General features: G+C 44.6%; 1 protein-coding gene across 11 annotated transcripts in view; it reads right to left on the reverse strand.

Annotated features, from left to right (window-relative positions):
* The window catches only part of PTPN2 (protein tyrosine phosphatase non-receptor type 2), a 101,522-nt gene extending 82,501 nt beyond the window's left edge, over window positions 1-19,021 (reverse strand). For 9 of the 11 annotated variants that reach the window (XM_063641481.1, XM_063641475.1, XM_063641456.1 and 6 more), the window contains exon 1: window positions 18,744-18,989. In XM_063641481.1, coding sequence (XP_063497551.1) covers window positions 18,744-18,905 — 162 coding nt within the window. In that variant the 5' untranslated portion in view covers window positions 18,906-18,989. Of the gene's footprint in view, window positions 1-18,743 lie in introns of all 11 variants that reach the window. The other 2 variants (XM_055239240.2, XM_055239210.2) reach the window with 2 other exon arrangements.
* Between the last annotated feature and the right edge of the window lie 300 nt (window positions 19,022-19,321).

Genomic DNA, 19,321 nt, shown 5'->3' on the forward strand with positions numbered 1-19,321 from the left:
ACGTCTGTGGTCCCAGCTCCTTGGGAGGCAGAAGTGGGAGGATCACTTGAGCTCAGGAGGTCAAAGATGCAGTAAGCTGTGATCACACCACTGCACTCCAGCCTGGGCAACAGAGCAAGACTCTGTCTTTATATATATTAAAAAAAAAAAAAAAAAAAAAAAAAGAGGCTGGGCACAGTGGCTCATGCCCATAATCCTAGCACTTTGGAAGGCCGAGGTGGGTGGCTCGCCTGAGGTCAGGTGTTTGAGACCAGCCTGGTCAACACGGTGAAATCCCACTAAAGCGGGCAGATTGCCTGAGCTCAGGAGTTTGAGACCAGCCTGGGCAACATGGTGAAACCCTGTCTTTACTAAAATAAAGAGTCAGCTGGATGTCATGGCTTGCGCCTGTAGTCCCAGCTACTCGGAAGGCTGAGGAACGAGAATTGCTTGAACCCAGGAGGCGGAGGTTGCAGTGAGCCGAGATCACGCCACTGCACTCCAGCCCCACCCCACTCCCAAAAAAAAAAAAACAAAAAAACAAAAAAATAAAGGTTAAAATGATGTAGCCACTTTAGAAAAACAAATGCTGAACAAAGAGTTAACACATGAACTGGCTATTCTACTCCAAGGCACATACCCAAGAGAAACGAATGCATATGTTCACACAAAAACTTGGACACATATATTCATGGTAGTGCTTTTAATAATAGCTAAAAGTAAAACAATCATTTGTCCATCAATTGATGAATGGATAAACAAAATGGTATATATCTATATAATGGAATTTTACTAACTTATAAGAAGAAACAAAGTAATGACACATACAACACAGATGAAACTTTAAAACATTATGCTAAGTTAAAGAAACCAGCCAGGCGTGGTGGCTCATGCCTGTAACACTAGCACTTTGGGAGGCTGACGCAGGTGGATCACGAGGTCAGGAGCTCAAGACCATCCCGGCTAACACGGTGAAACCCCATCTCTACTAAAAATACAAAAAATTAGCTGGACGTGGTGGCGGGTGCCTATAGTCCCAGCTACTCGGGAGGCTGAGGCAGGAGAATGGCGTGAACTCAGGAGGAGGAGCTTGCAGTGAGCCGAGATCGCACCACTGCACTCCAGCCTAGGCAACAGAACGAGACTCGTCTCAAAAACAAAACAAAACAAAACAAAAAAACAGATACAAAAGACTACACATGGTATGAGACCAGGACAGGGAAATCTGGAGACAGAAAGTAGATCAGTGGTTGTCAGGGGCTGGGATGTGGGTGAGAATGGGGAATAACTGTATGTACTCAATCTCTCCTTGGGGTTTTGAAAATATTCTGAAATTAAGATTTAGTTCCACAGCTGTGAATATACTAAAAACCACTAAACTGTACCTTTTAGGTGAATTTTATGGTATGTGAAATATATCTCGGCAGGCGTGGTGGCTCACGCCTGTAATCCCAGCACTTTAGGAGGCCGAAGCAGGCAGATGACGAGGTCAGATAGAGACCATCCTGGCTAACATGGTGAAACTTCGTCTCTACTAAAAAATACAAAACATAAGCCGGGCATGGTGGTGGGCACCTGTAGTCCCAGCTACTTGGAAGGCTGAGGCAAGAGAATGGCATGAACCCGAGAGGCAGAGCTTGCAATGAGCCGAGATTGCACCACTGCACTCCAGCCTGGGCGACACAGCGAGACTCCGTATCAAAAAAAAAAATATATATATATATATATCAATAAAATCGAAAAAAATTAAGTTGAAATTGATGCTTTGTTCATCAATGAAATGCGTAATAATGAGGTACTTATTTTCAACGTAACATACTGGCATGGACAAGAAAATAATAAGAATTACGTGACCAGGCATGGTGGTTCACACCTGTGATCCCAACACTCTGGGAGGCCGAGATGGGAGGATCGCTTGAGTCCAGGAGTTCGAGACCAGCCTGGCCAACATGGCAAAACTCCCGCCTCTACAAAAAATACAAAAACTAACCAGGCGTGGTGGTGTACACCCGTAGTACTAGCTACTTGGGAGGATGGGGTGGGAGGATCACTTGAGCCTGGGAGGTTGAGGCTGCAGTGAGCTGTGATCACTCCACTGCACTCTAGTCAGGGTGACAGAGTGAGACTCTATGTAAAAAAAAAAAAAGAAACAAAAAAAGTAAATGTTCCAAATAACTGCTATTTTTTAAAGTGTAAAATATTTACATTTTCACATAACTGATCCTAAAACTCATTACATTACAAAACAAAAATGTAAGAAACATCATTTAACCTTTTCATCACACATTAAGCCTCAGGGGATTGTTCAAGCAAATACAGCTCTTTATCTCTATGTGGCCATAGAGTGCTTTTAGTTTTTATGTGTGACTTGCTTGGAGGGAAACAAGTAACTTTACCTTTTCTTTTTTTTTTTCTTTTTTTTCCTGGAAGCCCACTGAATTTCTGATACCTTCACCCCTCACCTTTTTTATCTGAGATCTTCTACAGTATCTTTACCTTTTAATAAATTAATATATATTCACCGTTAGAACTTAGCACGCTACTGATGAGCCAAAAGGAAAATTAGTCAAGTCTACTACCACAAGATTCAGGGATAATCTAAATTTCCTGGATTTTTTACTTTATGGTTGAATCAATATATGTTTCTTTTTTTTAATAAACATGGGACTATGCAAGCATATTATTTATATACCCACTTTAATCTCCTAAAACAATACAGATCTCTTTTCCTGCCAATATAGTCCCATCATCATTTTTAAAGACTACTGTCTTAGTCCATTTGGACTACTGTAACAAAATATTAATACCTTACGCTGGGTAATTTATAAACAACATTTCTCACAGTTCTGTGGCTGAGAAGCCCAAGATCAAGCCGGCAACACACTGGGTGTCTGGGGAGGGCTTGCTCTTTGCCTCAAAGATGGTGCCTTCCTGCTGCATCTTTACATGGTAGAGGGAGAAGCAGGCTCCTTCACGCCTCTTTAATCCCATTCATGAGGGCTCTGCACTCACAACCTAATCATCTCCCAAAAGCCCCACCACTTAATACTACTGCATTAGGATTTAGGTTCCAATATATGAATTTTTGGAGGGACACACATTCAGAGCATAGCAACTACAAAATGCAAAATCTTTTGTTATAGAATATGCTATCATTGGCTGGGCACGGTGGCTGACACCTGTAATCCCAATACTTTGGGAGGCCGAGGCGGGCAGATCACAAGGTTAGGAGATGGAGACCACCCTGGCTAACAAGGTGAAACCCCCGTCTCTACTAAAAATACAAAAATTAGCCGGGCATGGTGGCAGGTGCCTGTAATCCCAGCTACCCGACAGGCTGAGGCAGGAGAATGACGTGAACCCAGGAGACGGAGCTTGCAGTGAGCCGAGATCGTGCCACCACACTCCAGCCTGGGCGACAGAGTGAGACTGTTGTCTGAAAAAAAAAAAGAATATGCTATCATTTATTTTACCCAATTCCGTCGGCAATTAAATTTCAAAAACTTCACAATTACTAGAAACAATATGATGAACATCCTTAAACATTATTATACATACTTTCTTCAACTTCTTGGCACTTCTTTTTTTAAAAAATAGAGATGAGGTATCAACATGTTGCCCAGGCTGTTGTTGATTTCCTGAGCTCAAGTGATCCTCCCACCTTGGCCTCCCGAAGTGATAGGATTAAACGCATGAGCCACCACATCCATCCCTCTTTGGTAACCCTTTAAAAATGGAAGTCTCGGGGCCAGGTGCAGTGGCTCACGTCTGTAATCCCAGCATTTTGGGAGGCTGAAGCAGGAGAATTCGTTTGAGGTCAGGAGCTCGAGACCGGTCTGAGCGACATGACAAAACTCCGTAGGTAAAAAATAAAAAAATAAAAATTAGCCAGGCATGGTGGTGTGCGCCTGTAGTCCCAGCTGCTCCGGAGGCTGAGGTGGGAGCCCAGGGAGGCTGAAGCTGCAATGAGCCAAGATTCTGCCACTGCACTCCAGTCTGGGCGACAGAGTGAGACCCTGTCTCTAAATAAAGAAAATTTGAGGCTGGGCGCAGTGGCTCACGCCTGTAATACCAGCATTTTGGGAGGCCAAGGCGGGTGAATTGCTTGAGGCCAGGAGTTCGAGACCAGCCTGTCCAACATGGTAAAACCCCATCTCTACTAAAAATACAAAAATTAGCCAGGTGTGGTGGTGGGCACCTGTAATCCCAGCTACTCGGGACACTGAGGCAGGAGAATTGCTTGAACCCAGGAGGCAGTGGTTGCAGTGAGCTGAGATCGCGCCACTCACTGCATTCCAGCCTGGGTGACAGGGCAAGATTGTCTCCAAAAAACAAAAAACAAACAAAACAAACCAAAAACACTCTGGTCCAAGGCAGGAGGATCATTTGAGGCCAGGAATTCAAGACCAGCCTGGGCAACATGGTGAAACCACGTATCTACAAAAAATAAAAATAAAAATAAAAAATAAATAATAATAAAGCCAAGCGTAGTGGTGTGTGCCTGCAGTCCCAGCTACTTGGGAGGCAAAGCTGGGAGGATCACTTGAGCCCAGGAGGTCAAGGCTGCAGTGAGCAGTGACTGTACCACTGCACTCCAGCCTGGGTGACAGAGTGAGACCCTGTCTCAAAAAATAAATAAATAAATAATAAAATGAAATGAAATAAAAATGGAACTCCTCAATCAAGGGCATATTTTGCCAATACTTCTCAAGAAAGACTGAAAGTGAGGTTTTGCCTCACACTCAACAATATCAGTACTTTTTTTTTGTCCTCAGATGTTGTCAAGATTTTTCTGTATTGCTTACTCTTTCAGATGTACCTTAAACTTTCTTTCGGCTGACTTAAAAAAAAATACATTATAGATATGTGCCAAGTCTTCATCGGAACTGGGTTAGCTTCTCCATTTGAGTCTTCCTTGCCGCTTAATATTGAGTTTCGCTTCAGTCTCCTCTGTTCCCTTTCAGGAACTTCTATCACAGACTTGGGGAAGTGCTCTCTCTCCTAACGCTCATTTCTCACACCTTTTTCCTGAGTTCTGAGAGATTTTTCTCAAGCCACCTCAGTGTTCTGCATTATCTACTCTGCTAGTTGGTACTGAACATTCTATTTTAACAACTGCGTGTTATAACTTTAAAAACTCTTTACTGTTCTCAGTTTCTTTTCTTTTCTCCACCTGCTCTTGTATTTGGACACCTGAATTACAGCTTCCTCTACCTCATACTATTTTGCATGCCCTCAATGATCTTGGGGTGAATTTTTCATTTGTCTAACAACGTATGTTTGGTCATCTTTACAGAAAGTGAATACATACATCAGTTCTTAACTCACACCTGTGTGGCTGCTTACACTGTTCCCTATCAATTCCTTAAGTCTCAAATATGTGGGAAAGACCCTTCTCCAGTGTGAAGTAATCACAAAGGCTTGTTCTTACCACTGCACTTTGGTCACTTCAATGATAAATCAGAAAACAACAACAACAAAAGCTTCCAGTGCATGGGATTACAAGACCTTAACAGTCCTGGGAAATTATACTTATTTGTCATAGTTTTTTTTTTTTGAGATTGAGTCTCACTCTGTCATTTGTCATAGTTTTCTACTGCCTTTCTTGCTGTCGATTTTTACCTCTATTTACACAATTATGCCTAACAATTCTTTCTTTTTAAAAAATTCAAACTTCAGGCCAGGCGTGGTGGCTCACGTTTGTAATTCTAGCACTTTGGGAGGCTGAGGCGGGCGGATCACGAGGTCAGGGAGATTGAGACCAGGTAATCTGCCCGCTTCAGCCTCCCCAAGTGCTGGGATTACAGGCGTGAGCCACCACACCCAGCCTCTGATTTGTTTTAACAAGTGAAGCTATAAAATAAAGGCTCATATTCTGAATTTTAAAGTTTTAAGGCTGGGCGCCATGGCTCACGCCTGTAATCCAGCACTTTGCGGGGCCGAGGCAGGCGGATCACTTGAGATTAGGAGTTTGAGACCAGCCTTGCCAACACGGCAAAACTCCGTCTCTACTAAAAGTACAAAAATTAGCTGGGCGCAGTGGCACGTACCTGTAATCCCAGCTACTCAGGAGGCTGAGGCAGGAGAATCGCTTGAACTCGGGAGGCGGAGGTTACGGTGAGCCGAGAACACGCCACTACACTCCAGCCTGGGCAACAGAGAGACGCCGTCTCAAAAAAATAAATAAGTTTTAATTTTATTTTACTTATATTTTTGAGACAAAGTCTTGCCTTGTCGCTCAGGCTGGAATGCAGTGGTGTGATCATGGCTCACTGCAGCTTTGACTTCAGGGGCTCAAGTGATCCCCCCACCTCAGCCTACCAAGTAGGTGGGACTGCAGGCACACCACCATGCCTGGCTAATTTTTTATTTTTATTTGCTATGTTGCTTAGACTGGTCTCAAACTCCTGGTCTCAAGCAATCTGCCTGCCTCAGCCTTCCAAAGTGTTGGTATTACAGGCACGAGCCATGGTGCCTGGTTTTGAAGTTTTTATTTTAAAAATCTATATTACTGCAACTTAATTTCCATCATTATCGGGGTGAAATAGTTATAGTATTTCATTAAATAATGTCAAATAATATTTTTAGTATTTCGTACATAGCTTTGTTCTATGTATGGCATACAGAAAACATTACATCGTTAGACCATATTCTCCCGTGAACTGCTACGATGTAGTAGCAAATAAGAACTTAGGAAATTGAAAAAGAATAAACTTCTGTTACATTTTAATTTTATAAGGTAGGACCTTAAGATAATCCCAAATTGATAATGAGTTTCTCCTTATGGGCTAACATACCTAAGTTTCTTTCTTTATACTTTAGGTCTCTAAGTGAATCCTAAATTATATGATGAAAAGTGTTCCCTTTGTTAGTCAGATGTTTGTGCATGTACTCTCTACAAAGATGCTCAGAAAAGGACACAGTGAAGTATGAAGAATCTTGCATACTTTGACACATCATTACTTTAGGATGGTAAAATAACCACTTATTTATAGCCCTTAATATGCCTGCCACTGGTTGGGGAGAGAAGATCCCTGGTGGAGTAAGTTCTTTTCTTCATTACATTTTTTTTCTTTGAGAAGCTCTCTTTGAGGAAGAGAATTTAAAGACTAAAATAGCTCACTGTCACTGAACCCTACTGTGTGTCAGGCATGTGCTATGTGCTTTTATGTGTGTTATCTAAGAGGTGGTTACAAATGAGAAAACAGACTCGACTTCCAAGATTATACTGCAGTTAGGTAGCAGATACAGATAGGAATCCAGTACTTAACTTTAGCATATATATATATATAGAGAGAGAGAGAGAGAGAGAGAGTTTTGTTTTTTTTTGTTTTTTTTTTGTTTGTTTGTTTGTTTTTTTTTTTTTTTGAGACAGAGTTTCGCTCTGTTGCCCAGGCTGGAGTGCAGTGGCGGGATCTTGGCTTACTGCAAGCTCTGCCTCCCGGGTTCACGCCATTCTCCTGCCTCAGCCTCCTGAGTAGCTGGGACTACAGGCGCCCGCGACCACACCCAGCTAATTTTTTGTGGCTTTAGTAGAGACGGGGTTTCACTGTGTTAGCCAGGATGGTCTCGATCTCCTGACCTCATGATCCGCCCACCTCGGCCTCCCAAAGTGATGGGATTACAGGCGTGAGCCACCGCGCCCGGCAGCACATACATATTTTTTTACTTATATTTACATATATTTATATACATATGCTCCCTATGTATATATGGATTACATGGACATGGCAAAAATTAAACCATACAAAAGGTTATATAATGAAAAAGTTAAGTCACATTCTCCTTTCCCTCAATCCTTTCCCTTAGGTGATAACTGTAACCAGTGCCTTGTATATTTTCCGAGGCATTCTATCCATATATAAGCCAGACTGCCTGTCTGTCCTCCTCCATCCACGTATCCGTCCCACCCTCGAAAAAACAGATATTAGCAAACTGTTTTGCACTTTGCTTTTTCACTTAGTACATATTAAAAGTACTTCCATATAGATGATGAGTTATTTTTAACAATTTAATAGTATTCATTACTTAGCCAGTCATCTATAATGGGACACATAGGTTATTTCTAGGTTTTAGCTATTATAAATAATGCTGCTATGAATAACCTTTCAAAGAAGCTATATCAATGTATACTGTCACCAATAATATAAGAAAGTGCCTGAGCTTCACCTACACAATTACATTAACAAACTTTTTCATCTTTGTCTGATAGGTGAAAAATGGTATTATTATAGTTATAATTTGAAATTCTGTTATTATTGTGAAGGTGAACAGCTTTTCTTGTTTTTAAAAGCCATTTGTGTTTCCATTCTCTTTTTGATATGTAGGAGTTCTTTACATATTAAGAAAGTTCAGTTTTTGTCATATATTGCAAATATTTAAAAATTTTTGTTACCTTTTGACCTTTATGGTATTTTTTCATGTCAAAAATTTAAATTTTTATGAAATCAAACTTAAACTTTTTTCTCTAGGTTTCTGTGACATGGCATTAAAAAATCCTTTTTTCACTCTGTTGATTACAAAAAATTTTCTCCATTGTTTTCTTATATAATTTTATGGTTTCATTTCTTTTATGTTTAGATTATTGTCCAACCGGGACTTTGCTGCAGTATAAAGAATGAGGCAGGCCAGGCATGTTGGCTCACATCTATAATCCCAGCTCTCTGAGAGGGAGGCAGGCAGATCACTTGAAGTCAGGAGTTCAAAACCAGCCTGGCCAACATGGGGAAACCCTGTCTCTACTAAAAATACAACAATTAGCTGGGCATGGTGGTGCACGCCTGTAATCCCAGCTACTGAGGAGGCTGAGGCAGGAGAATCGCTTGAACTCGGCATGCAGAGGTTGCAGTAAGTCGAGATTGTGCCGTAGCATTCCAGCCTGAGCCACAGAGCAAGACTCTGTCTCAAAACAAACAAACAAACAAACAAACAAACAAAAAACCCACAAAAAACAGAACAGAAGCAGTTCCCACTGTTACGAAGTTACTCCAACTTTCTAGGGCTACCCTGATGTACCAGGTCCTTTACTGGGACTAGAGGGGTACAAACTCTAGGAATCCTGTAGCCTTACCTCAAACCACAGGAAGAATTCCTAGAAGTACTATAAAGTAAACTGTAATGAGAAATCGATAGCTGTCAGAGCATAAAACTGTTCAAATACAGTGAAAGAAGAAATAAAATAATTCAGTATCAGATTTTCCTTAGGGGAATGAAAGCAGTTTGAAAAAAGGTTATAAATGATCAGTGACATGCACCAAATGAAACTGACAGAGCAAACAGCGTATTAAATCAGAGGTACTGGATTTGAAAAGTTATACATTGCATTCCCTTCCTCCATTCGTTTCGTTTGAAAAGTATCCAACCTTGAGCCAGTTTCTTCGTTTGTTTTGAGACAGTGCTGGGATTACAGGTGTGAGCCACCAGCCCGGCCCCTGAAATCAGTTTCTTGACCACAATTTCTTATCCTAGGGATCACCAGGTGGGCCTATGAACCTACTAAAACCACATGCTGAGTTTGGGGAGGATTGTGTTTGTGTGGACATTTCCTCTCATAAACATGTTTCATCTTAAAGGTGTCTAAAGGCATCTATGATCTTTAAAAGCAAGGATTTCACTGTTAAGTCAAAACAACTTCTTGAACCATTAGTAGTACTGTACCATACATAGAACATTAAATCGGTACTACATTTAAATACATTTAAAATGGCATTACGTTCATTTTTAAAAGCTGTTTCAGACAATGACACTGCAAGGCAATGCTATTCCAATTAAGAATGTAACAGGTTGGACGTGGTGGCTCACGCCTGTAATCCCAGCAATTTCGGAGGCCAAGGTGGGTGGATCACCTGAGGTCAGGAGTTCAAGACTGGCCCAGCCAACACAGCAAAACCCCAACTCTACTAAAAATACAAAAATTAGCTGGGTGTGGGGGCGCATGCCTGTAGTTCCAGCTACTTGGGAGGCTGAGGCAGGAGAATCACTTGAACCAGGGAGGTGGAGGTTGCAGTGAGCCAAGATTGTGCCATTGCACTCCAGCCTGGATGACAGAGTAAAACTCCGTCTCAAGAAAAAAAAAAAGAATGTAACAGAAAAGTTTAGTTTTCTTCTACTCAGGAGAGTAAGAGCTTATATTCTTTAAAGTTAGCCTGTGGAACTGTATCTCTTCCTCAGTTATCAGCTGCTATGTCTTAAATTTTACATGCTAAACTGATTTAGGATTTAGTATATAGCTAATCACTCTTATCCAAAGTAAGGGTGGTATTATTAAAAGTTCCAGTTTATTAGTTGGTTTAAATATCCTCTGACTTTCAACAGCTTTCCATTAAGAAAAAACTACCTTAATGGGGCATTAAGTTAAGGAATAGAGAGTAGAGAATCTAGATGAGGATTTCCAAGGGAAACAAATCATACGTAACGTTGATTCGAGAAAGTGAAGAGCACACTATGTTAATTTTAATTTTGCGTACCCAGACCTTATCTGTCCATCTCTCTGGTTTATCCAGACTATTTGAGGACCAAAGGGAAGAAGGGGAGAAGAGAGTGGACAGGTAAGAGGACAAAGACAAGGCAGCTAAAAGAACAGCAGGGGACTGAGAGAGCTATAACGGTTCTCCAACTGGGAATCAGAAATTCTCTGCAGAGTAACAATCTGGAAAAAGTAAAAAGGGCTTTTAAGATTCTGGTTGGCCAAGCACTGTGGCTCCCCAGCATTATGGGAGGGTGATGGGGGAAGATTGCTTTAGCCCAGGAGTTCGAGACCGGTCTGGACAACATGGTGAGAACCCGTCTCTACAAAACATAAAAAATTAGCCAAGCATGGTGGCGTGCATCTGCGCAGTGAGCCATGATCTCATCACTGCACTCCAGTCTGGGTGACAGAGTGAGACCCTGTTTCAAAAAACAAAACAAAACAAAATTCTGGTTAAGGGCTGGGCGTGGTGGCTCATGTCTGTAATCTCCCACTTCGGGAAACCAAGGTGAGCAGATCACTTGAGGCCGGGAGTTCAAGGCCAGACCAGCCTGGTCAACGAGAACAACAACAACAACAATAAAAAAGAAGAAATTTGTCAGGCATGGTGGTGTGTGCCTGTAGTCCCAGCTTCTCAGGAGGCTGAGGCAAAGGATCACCCGAGCCAGGAGTTGGAGTCTGCAGTGACCTATGATCATGCCACTGCACTCCAGCCTGGGTGACAGAATGAGACCCCTTCTCAAGAAAAAAAGAAGATTCTGGTTAAGATCAAAAAATCAAAAAAGAGGCAACTAGAAAAGCTAGGGGACAAACGCAACTATCTGGATTTCCGTAATTATAGATATCAGTAATCTATAAACACATGTCAAAGGCAAAACGATATGATTTCTAGGTATACATTCCCCATTGGGGCACCCATCCCAAGGCTGCTTTTCCTTCAAGCAGTGGTCTTTACCTTTTGAGGGATCATAGACAAACCCACTAAGAAACTGACAAAAGCTACGGAATCACCTAGAAACGAAATACCTGGGAACACATGTACATAAAATTTAGCAGTTTCAGGAGATTTGCAAATATCTTTCAAGTCTGATCCCTGGATCCCAGACACTGTTTTAAAGGCCTCAAGTCCCAAAATGACCCTACCTATTATAACACATCCACTCCCTCCTAGCCATCAAAATTAAGATGATTCCCTCTGTGCCACTGATCTCAAATAGATCATAAGAAGAAAGCACTATAGGTAGTCACATGGGTAAATTAGGGCAGTGCTGAAACGAGAATCAGAAGGACTGGATTTGAGTCCCAGTTATGACACTAGCAGATATTGTAACATTAGTTAAGTCACAACACTGTATTGGCCCAGTGTTTCCTCAGCCATAAATGAGGGGTTTGGAATAAACTAAGGTGCTGACATTTTAAAAGGGAACAGTCTTCCTGTGTTTACTGAGTATTTACTGAGCATCTAACATGTTTCAGGTCCCACACGTAGGGGGTGGGAAAACGAAGAAAAAAAAGACCACCTTCAAAGAGCTACACAGAACAGACAAGTAGACAGTTACAAAACAATGTGGTTCATACTCTAATAAAAGAATATAGAGAACTAAGAAATGAGAGAAGGAGGAGCATTTAACTTTGCCCAAGGAGACTAGAATCTAGTCTTGAAGATGTTTCCCAACATATGAAGACTCCAAGGTGTGAGAGAGCAGCCAATCTTCAAGGGAATTCAGAGTTTGTGCAACCATGTAAAAGCACTGAGATTAGACAGCAGGCAGGAGAATGTGTAACTAGTAGGCAAGTGAAGTGTTTCAGAATAAGACAGCTTTGATTCACCTGCCTAACTGGCTGCCCCACAGTAAGTATGAGAAGAACAGTGTGCACTTGATATCTGACTTCTAAAAATTAGCTGACTCACAAATGGTAAAAATTGTTCTCTAACAAAACTTGAACTACAAATTTCTAAGAAAGAAAAATGGCGGCTGGGCGCAGTGGCTCACGCCTATAATCCCAGCACTTTGGGAGGCCGAGGCGGGTGGATCACAAAGTCAGGAGATCGAGACCATCCTGGCTAACACGGTGAAATCCCGTCTCTACTAAAAATACAAAAAATTAGCCTGGCGTGGTGGCGGGCGCCTGCAGTCCCAGCTACACGGGAGGCTGAGGCAGGAGAATGGTGTGAACCCGGGAGGCGGAGCTTGCAGCGAGCCGAGATGATGCCACTGCACTCCAGCCTGGGCAACAGAGCAAGACTGTCTCAAAAAAAGAAAAAGAAAAAAGAAAAATGGCCAGGCACAGTGGCTCATGCTTGTAATCCTAAGCCTTTGGAAGGCTGAGGTGGATGGATTGCTTGAACTCAGGAGTTGAAGACCAGCATGGGCAAGATGGTTAAACCCTGTCTCTACAAAAAATACAAAAAAATTAGCCAGGCCCAGCTATGTGGGGGACTGAGGCAGAAGGATGTCTAAAGCCCAAGAGGTCGAGAATGCAGTGAGCTGAGATCACACCACTGCACTCCAGACTGGGTGACAAAGTGAGACCCAGTTATCAAAAAGAAAAGAAAGAAAAAGAAAGAAAAGAAAGAAAAAGAAAAATGTGGCCGGGCGTGGTGGCTCACACCTGTAATCCCAGCACTTTGGGAGGCCGAGGCAGGTGGATCACCCGAGGTCAGGAGTTCAAGACCAGCCTGACAAACATGGTGAAACCCCATCTCTACTAAAAATACAAAAATTTGCTGGGTGTGCTGGTGGGCACCTGTAATCCCAGCTACTCAGGAGGCTGAGGCAGGAGAACTGCTTGAATGGGGGTGGCGGGGGGCAGAGGTTACAGTGAGCTGAGATCACGCTACTGCACTCCAGCCTGGGGGACAGAGCAAGACTTGGTTTCGAAAAATGAAGTCAGTCAGGAGTTCCATTGTTTATAAACCCTAATTAATCAACCAAATTCCAAGAGGCTGAGGTGGGAGGCTCACCTGAGCCCAGGAGTTTAAGGTTGCAGTGAGCTATGATCGCACCACTGCACTTGCACTCCAGACTGGGCAACACAGTGAGAACTCTTTAAAAAAGAAAGGAATTTAAAAATAAATAAGCCAAATTCCTTCTAAGCCATCACTTCTTAGAAACATCCCATAACATGGCTTTTGCGATTCCCCAGTTTTACTCTTTTCCTCAGTAGGCACACAGACTCCATTCCTTCTCTCTGCCTTTCTCAAAGCTCAGCCTGATGAAGACAGCAATCAGCAGTGACGAAAGGTAAAGCCAAAAAGGGATCATGAACATTACTCAAAAAGTCAGAATTAACCTCACACAATCAGACCAAATTAAACTTTTCCAACTGCACCCTTTGTTTTGTTGTTCTTGTTTTAGAGACAGGATCTCACTCTGTCGCCTAGTCTGTAGTGCAGTGGCACAATTATGGCTCACTGCAGCCCTAACCTCCTGACCTCAAGTGATCCTCCCACCTCAGCCTCCCAAAGCGCTGGGATTACAGGGATGAGCCACCGCCTGGCCGGCACTCTTTCATGATCAGTGCTCTTGGTCCCATTGACTCTTGCTTTCCAAGATTTCTGGCTCCAACAATCATCCCTTCTATTTCAACCTCCACCTCTCTCTTTAGGTTCATCCCTGCAATCACATAAATATATCAAGTTGCCCTTTCCTCGTAAAAAGTCATTCATTCAGAACATTATTTTCAAGTGCTTACTAAGCACCTGGTACTGTGCAAAGCACTGGCAGTGCCTTCATGAAACTCTGAAGAGGTAGTAAAAAATATAAACTCAGATTAACAGAGTCTGTTCTGCTCCAACCCAATAATTCATTTCTAAGAAACCTCCTATTATCAAACTCACAAAATCAAAGACACTGTTCAAAAGGAGCAAAAAGGAATAAGGGACCAGAGTTCCAGACTCAAAATACTAAATTCGTTTTTCCTGCAAGAATTTCAACAAGGTATCAAGTTCTCCTACCACTAAGCAAGTCCAGCTTTTAGTTTATTCAGTTTTTGCTCAAGAGCAAAGCCTTTCTTTTCCCAGCTCCATGAGCATTACCAAAAAAAAAGGCACAACTCTTCAAAAACATCATCAGAAACATCACCCACTGTTGTGCTAAACAAAGCAGAAAGCCACCTTAAACACTTTTTTCCTACTCAAGCCGTGTTACTTTCAAGACAGTGGTTTGCTTAATGCAAATTGTGTTCCCGAAATCATTTGCTGTTGTATGACATCCAATTCCCGCTATGAAAGGGGAAGTCTTGGGATGCTAGAGAAGTACGCAACAGGGGCTCATACCCAGCATGGGCAGGTCAAGAAGGCCTGCCAAGGAAGTGAGACTTCAGGGATGAGTAGGAGGCAGTTTAAGCAAGAAAGGAAAGAGAAGGGGGGAAAGCTGTGCCAAGGAAAAGAGAACGACATTTACAAACGCCCTAAGGGGAGAATGGACACACACACTTCCAAGAATACAACACAGTGGAAAAGAGGGAGGAAAGTGATAGGGGAAATCAAGCAAGAGACGCAGGCCATGAGGTCTTGTGAGCCGGAGGAGAGGCTGAATTTACATTGTGAGCAACGGGAAGCCGTTAAAGGGTTTAAGTGAGAAGTCACACAATCTTGCTTCATTTTAGCTACCTCTCCCCACTTCTTCAAGTTGGGCTTCTAAAAAGAGCAGTATACACTTGGTAGTTTGCATTTCTTCCTACCTTCTCTCCTGAACTCCAGGTATCTGTCTTGTGTAGTCCGCTGATACGACTCCCTTTAGGGTATCTGTTAATCTACCTGCTCCATGTCATGGCCCTCTCAGGCTGCCCTTACCTGTCAGGTGGCCCTGCTCACCCTCAACTCCCTCCACTGCTTTCCTCCCCACTTCTGCGGTTGTTCCTCGCCAGTCTTTTTTGCAAGCTCCTCTTTCTCTACCCATCCTTTTAAATGTTGTCTGTCAAGATTCTGTCCTTGGCCTTTGGTATTTCCAAAAGCTCTGTATCTTCCCTAGGTGATCTCATCAATGTCTAAGACCTCAAATATCACCCATGTGTTCATGATTTCCAAAATCACATTTACTCAGACCTCTCTCCCGAACTCCAAATTTATACATTCAACTAGCTTCATTTCAGTGTCTCGCAGGTACCTCAAACGGAATTAAACAGTTTCAAAACCAAACTTGTACATAACGTATACCCCTTTACCATTTCATTTCAAATCTCTATCTCTCCTCCATCCCTCCTGCCACAGCCTAACAGAAGCTCATCATTTCTCTTCAGGTTTACTCCAACCGACTACTGCCCTGTGCTGCGTGCCTACACTTTCCCCATCCAGCCTGCTAGCAGTCAGAACGATCTTGCTAACAAGTAAATATGATCAGCTGCCAGGAGCGGTGGCTCATGCCTGTAATCCCAGCACTTTGAGAGGCCGACGCAAGCGGATCACCTGAGGTCAGGAGTTTGAGACCAGCCTGGCCAACATGGCGAAACCCTGTCTCTACTAAAAGTACAAAAAAATCAACCGGGCATGGTGGTGTGTGCCTGTAATCTCAACTACGCAGGAGGCTGAGGCAAGTGAATCACTTGAACCCGGGAGGCAGAGGTTGCAGTGAGCTGACATCGCACCACTGCACTCCAACCTGGGCGACAGAGCGGGACTCTGTCAAAAAAAAAAAAAGAAGCAAATATGATCATGGTATTTCCAGACTTACAATTCCACAGTGAGTTCCTGTTAACCAGCTCAAATTCCTTAGTCTGATCTAGGCTCTGCCTTATTCTCCAGCATCTCAACTTCACACTAGTCTCCAGGCTAAACTGTGGGTGGTTCTCTCAGCATTCCCTCAGTGCCTTTGTGTACTCCCTCCTTGCTGGAACAGTCATTCTCTTCACCTCCCTTGTCCTCTTCCCCTGGCCAATGTCTTTCAAGACTTAGGTGAGGTCCTCCCTCCCCCGAGAAGCTTCCCCAGAACTCCCATGTGCACCCCTTTTTGGGAAATACAGGACTCCTAGGTACTCAACTCCACAAGACCCTGTGCTTCAAGCTAGCTTTACATGTATCACTTTAACGTTTTCATCAGCTTACCTATTTACCGGGCTGCATCCTTAAAAACTGGGACTCTTGTCTTTTAACAAGAATCCTCAGTGTCTAACACTAGCACATAACAAGCATGTTATGAACGAATGAATGAAAATATGGAACTACAATGAGGCCCCAAAAGAATAAGCCCTAGAGTGTGAGCACCTCGAGGGCAGGAACCTTGCCAGGAGCATTCTCTGCTGAATCCCCAAAGCCAGGAGCAAAAGCTGCAACTCCACTGGGGGTCCGGGCATATTTGCAGAATGGCTGAATGGATGTTCTAAGGCCACAGGAAAACACATAGTCCAAACTTCCTGACTTGCTTTCCATTACTAACTTTCTTGGTTTGTGACCTACTTTTACTGTAACACCAGTGTGCACGGCATGGTTTCTACTGACCAAACTAATGGTCTTGTTTTCAACTAGGAAAAATAATATGAGCGTTGACCAACCAAGTAAACTACAGGATTCCTCGGTAAGAATCTATAGAAGGATTTCCTTATCTTTTTGAAAATGGATGTGAAATCTCCAGTGGATGCGAGTAAGTTCATTTTTCTGGAAAGAGGAATCACAATTCTCATTGAATTTTCAAGGATATTAATGGTACCAAAGAAAATCAAATTTCTTAAACCAAAATGTTAAGCTGAATTAAGTTATATTCACTTTTCTCTTTTCAAATCTATTTCGATATATAACCTATCCCTTAGAGAGACAGCAGCCTCTGCTAAAACAAATGTAACTGGAGAAGATGCAGCTGGCAGGCTCTCTCACATTAAGATTCCTACCAGAATTTGCGTTTCAGATTGTCTATAATTGGAAGAGTCCTTACCAGCATTCTTCAAAACTTAGAGCCCTATTCTAACACACTCCGTATCATGGGAATCAGGATATTTATACTTCCCACTAATGTGTTCAAGAAGAAAACGTTACTTTCTGAACACATTTTTCACTGTCATCTAATTAAATGGAAAGGGGAAAAACCCAGGATCATCCACATTTACAGGAAAGCCCGTCTTTTCTTTTACTTTACACAGAGAGAACCAAACATCAGAAGCAGCATTAACTTAACCGACACCAAATTCAATCTTGGGAATAATACGGCAAGGATTAAACGAAGGGGAAAGCAGTTACATCATTTTAAAAGAGATAAAGTTTTGCTTGAATTAAAAGGTAGTCTAGCTGACATAAAAAAAGCGAATCACAGGTGTTTTATACTACATATTGCATCTACGTGAGCTGAACAGGCACGATCAGGGCGATAGGCGTCGGAACACGGTGCCCCCGGGGAGGGGATGAGGACACTTTCTCAGGGCAAGGAAAGGCTATTTTGATTTGAGGGGGCTTGCAAGGGGGGATTCATTTGTGACACCCGTTTGGGAGCACACAAGAGATCTGCGTTTCACTGTAGGGAAAGTATACCTCAGTAAGGAAAACTATAAAGAGAATGACACGCTATCACTGGACGAATACAAGCAGAGCCTCTTTCGTTCCAGGAAGGTTCTGTGGGGGACGAACCCACGCTGGGCGGTGCTGGGCCACGGGGGAAAATGAAGACGGAGGGTCCCGGGAGCGCTGCCCTCGCCAGAGGCCACGAGCCATCCCCAACCACCGCGGCTCCGCCAGGACAGCGAGCTTCGCCTCGCAGAGGGCTGCGGCGGCCGGCCCGGCGCCCAGGGCGGCCTGCTCCGACAGGTCCTGCGCGGGCGCCAGCTGGACCCGGACGCCGCGGCCCCGCTCGCCCGCACCCGCCCTCACCGCTCCCGGGGACGCCAGCTGCCCGCCCGGCCACAAAACACCCGGCCAGAGAAACAGCTGTCCGCGAGCAAGAACCAAGCACAGCGGCGTGGGAGCTACGGCGAAGCTGCGGCCCCGGGGCGCGCGCCCCAGCGCCCCTACACTGGCGGTCCGAGCGCCCCCACGGCTTTTCCAACGACCCCCAAACCCGGGCCGCGCAACGCTGGTGGCGCATCCACGCGCTCCCCAAGAAGCCTCTGGCACCGCCCTCCAAAACTAACTGCGCTTGCGCTAACCATGAGCTGTTCAGCTCAAGTATGCCTTTTTTTTTTTTTTTTTTTTTTTTTAACCAAAAGGAGCAAGAGAGCGGTCAGCGCAGGCGCGCCCCTAACGCGGCCCGCGCCGCCACTTCCGCCCCGAGCGAGAGGCGAGAGGCGGGGGAGGCGGGAGGGAGCCTGCGGGAAGGGCACGAGTCCGGGTCTCGGAGGAGGTCGGCGACCGCCGCGTGGGTCCGCGACTCACCAAGTACAGCGGCTGCCAGCGACGCTGAGTATCCAACTCTTCGAACTCCCGCTCGATGCTGGTGGGCATGGCTGCGGGAGCGAGCTGGCGCGAGCAGAGCCTGCGCCGGCGGAGAGGCTCAGGCCCCGCACGATCCGGGGAGCGCGCTGGTCTGCGGCGCATGCGCTCTGCGCGCCGCGCCCCGCCCCCACGCCAAGCCCGGTCGGCCGTGGGGAAAGTACCTGGAGCGTCGGACGTCAGCGCGCAGACTCGGCGCCCGAGCGCGGCGCGGAGTCTGCGGCGGGGCGGGGCGGGGCGCCCGGGGGGCGGGGCTCGGGGCGCCCAGGTGGGAGGGGGCGGGGCCAGGGGCGGGGCCAGGGGACCACCCGGCGGCCGTGGTCCGGGCTCGCGGCACGAGGTGAGCAGCCCCTTGGGGTTGCGTTTGACGACAAGAGAGAGGCGGTGGTGTGGGTAGCGCGGGGTTACTGGAATGGGACCCCCTGAGGAAGTCCCCTGAGAAGTCGCCGGCACGCTCCGCCTTCCTTCTTGCTTCCCATTTCTCGTTTTCTTCTCAGCCTTCATATTTTTTTAAAGTGCTG

Source organism: Symphalangus syndactylus, chromosome 1 (genome assembly GCF_028878055.3).
Source record: "Symphalangus syndactylus isolate Jambi chromosome 1, NHGRI_mSymSyn1-v2.1_pri, whole genome shotgun sequence".
Classification (NCBI taxonomy): domain Eukaryota; kingdom Metazoa; phylum Chordata; class Mammalia; order Primates; family Hylobatidae; genus Symphalangus; species Symphalangus syndactylus.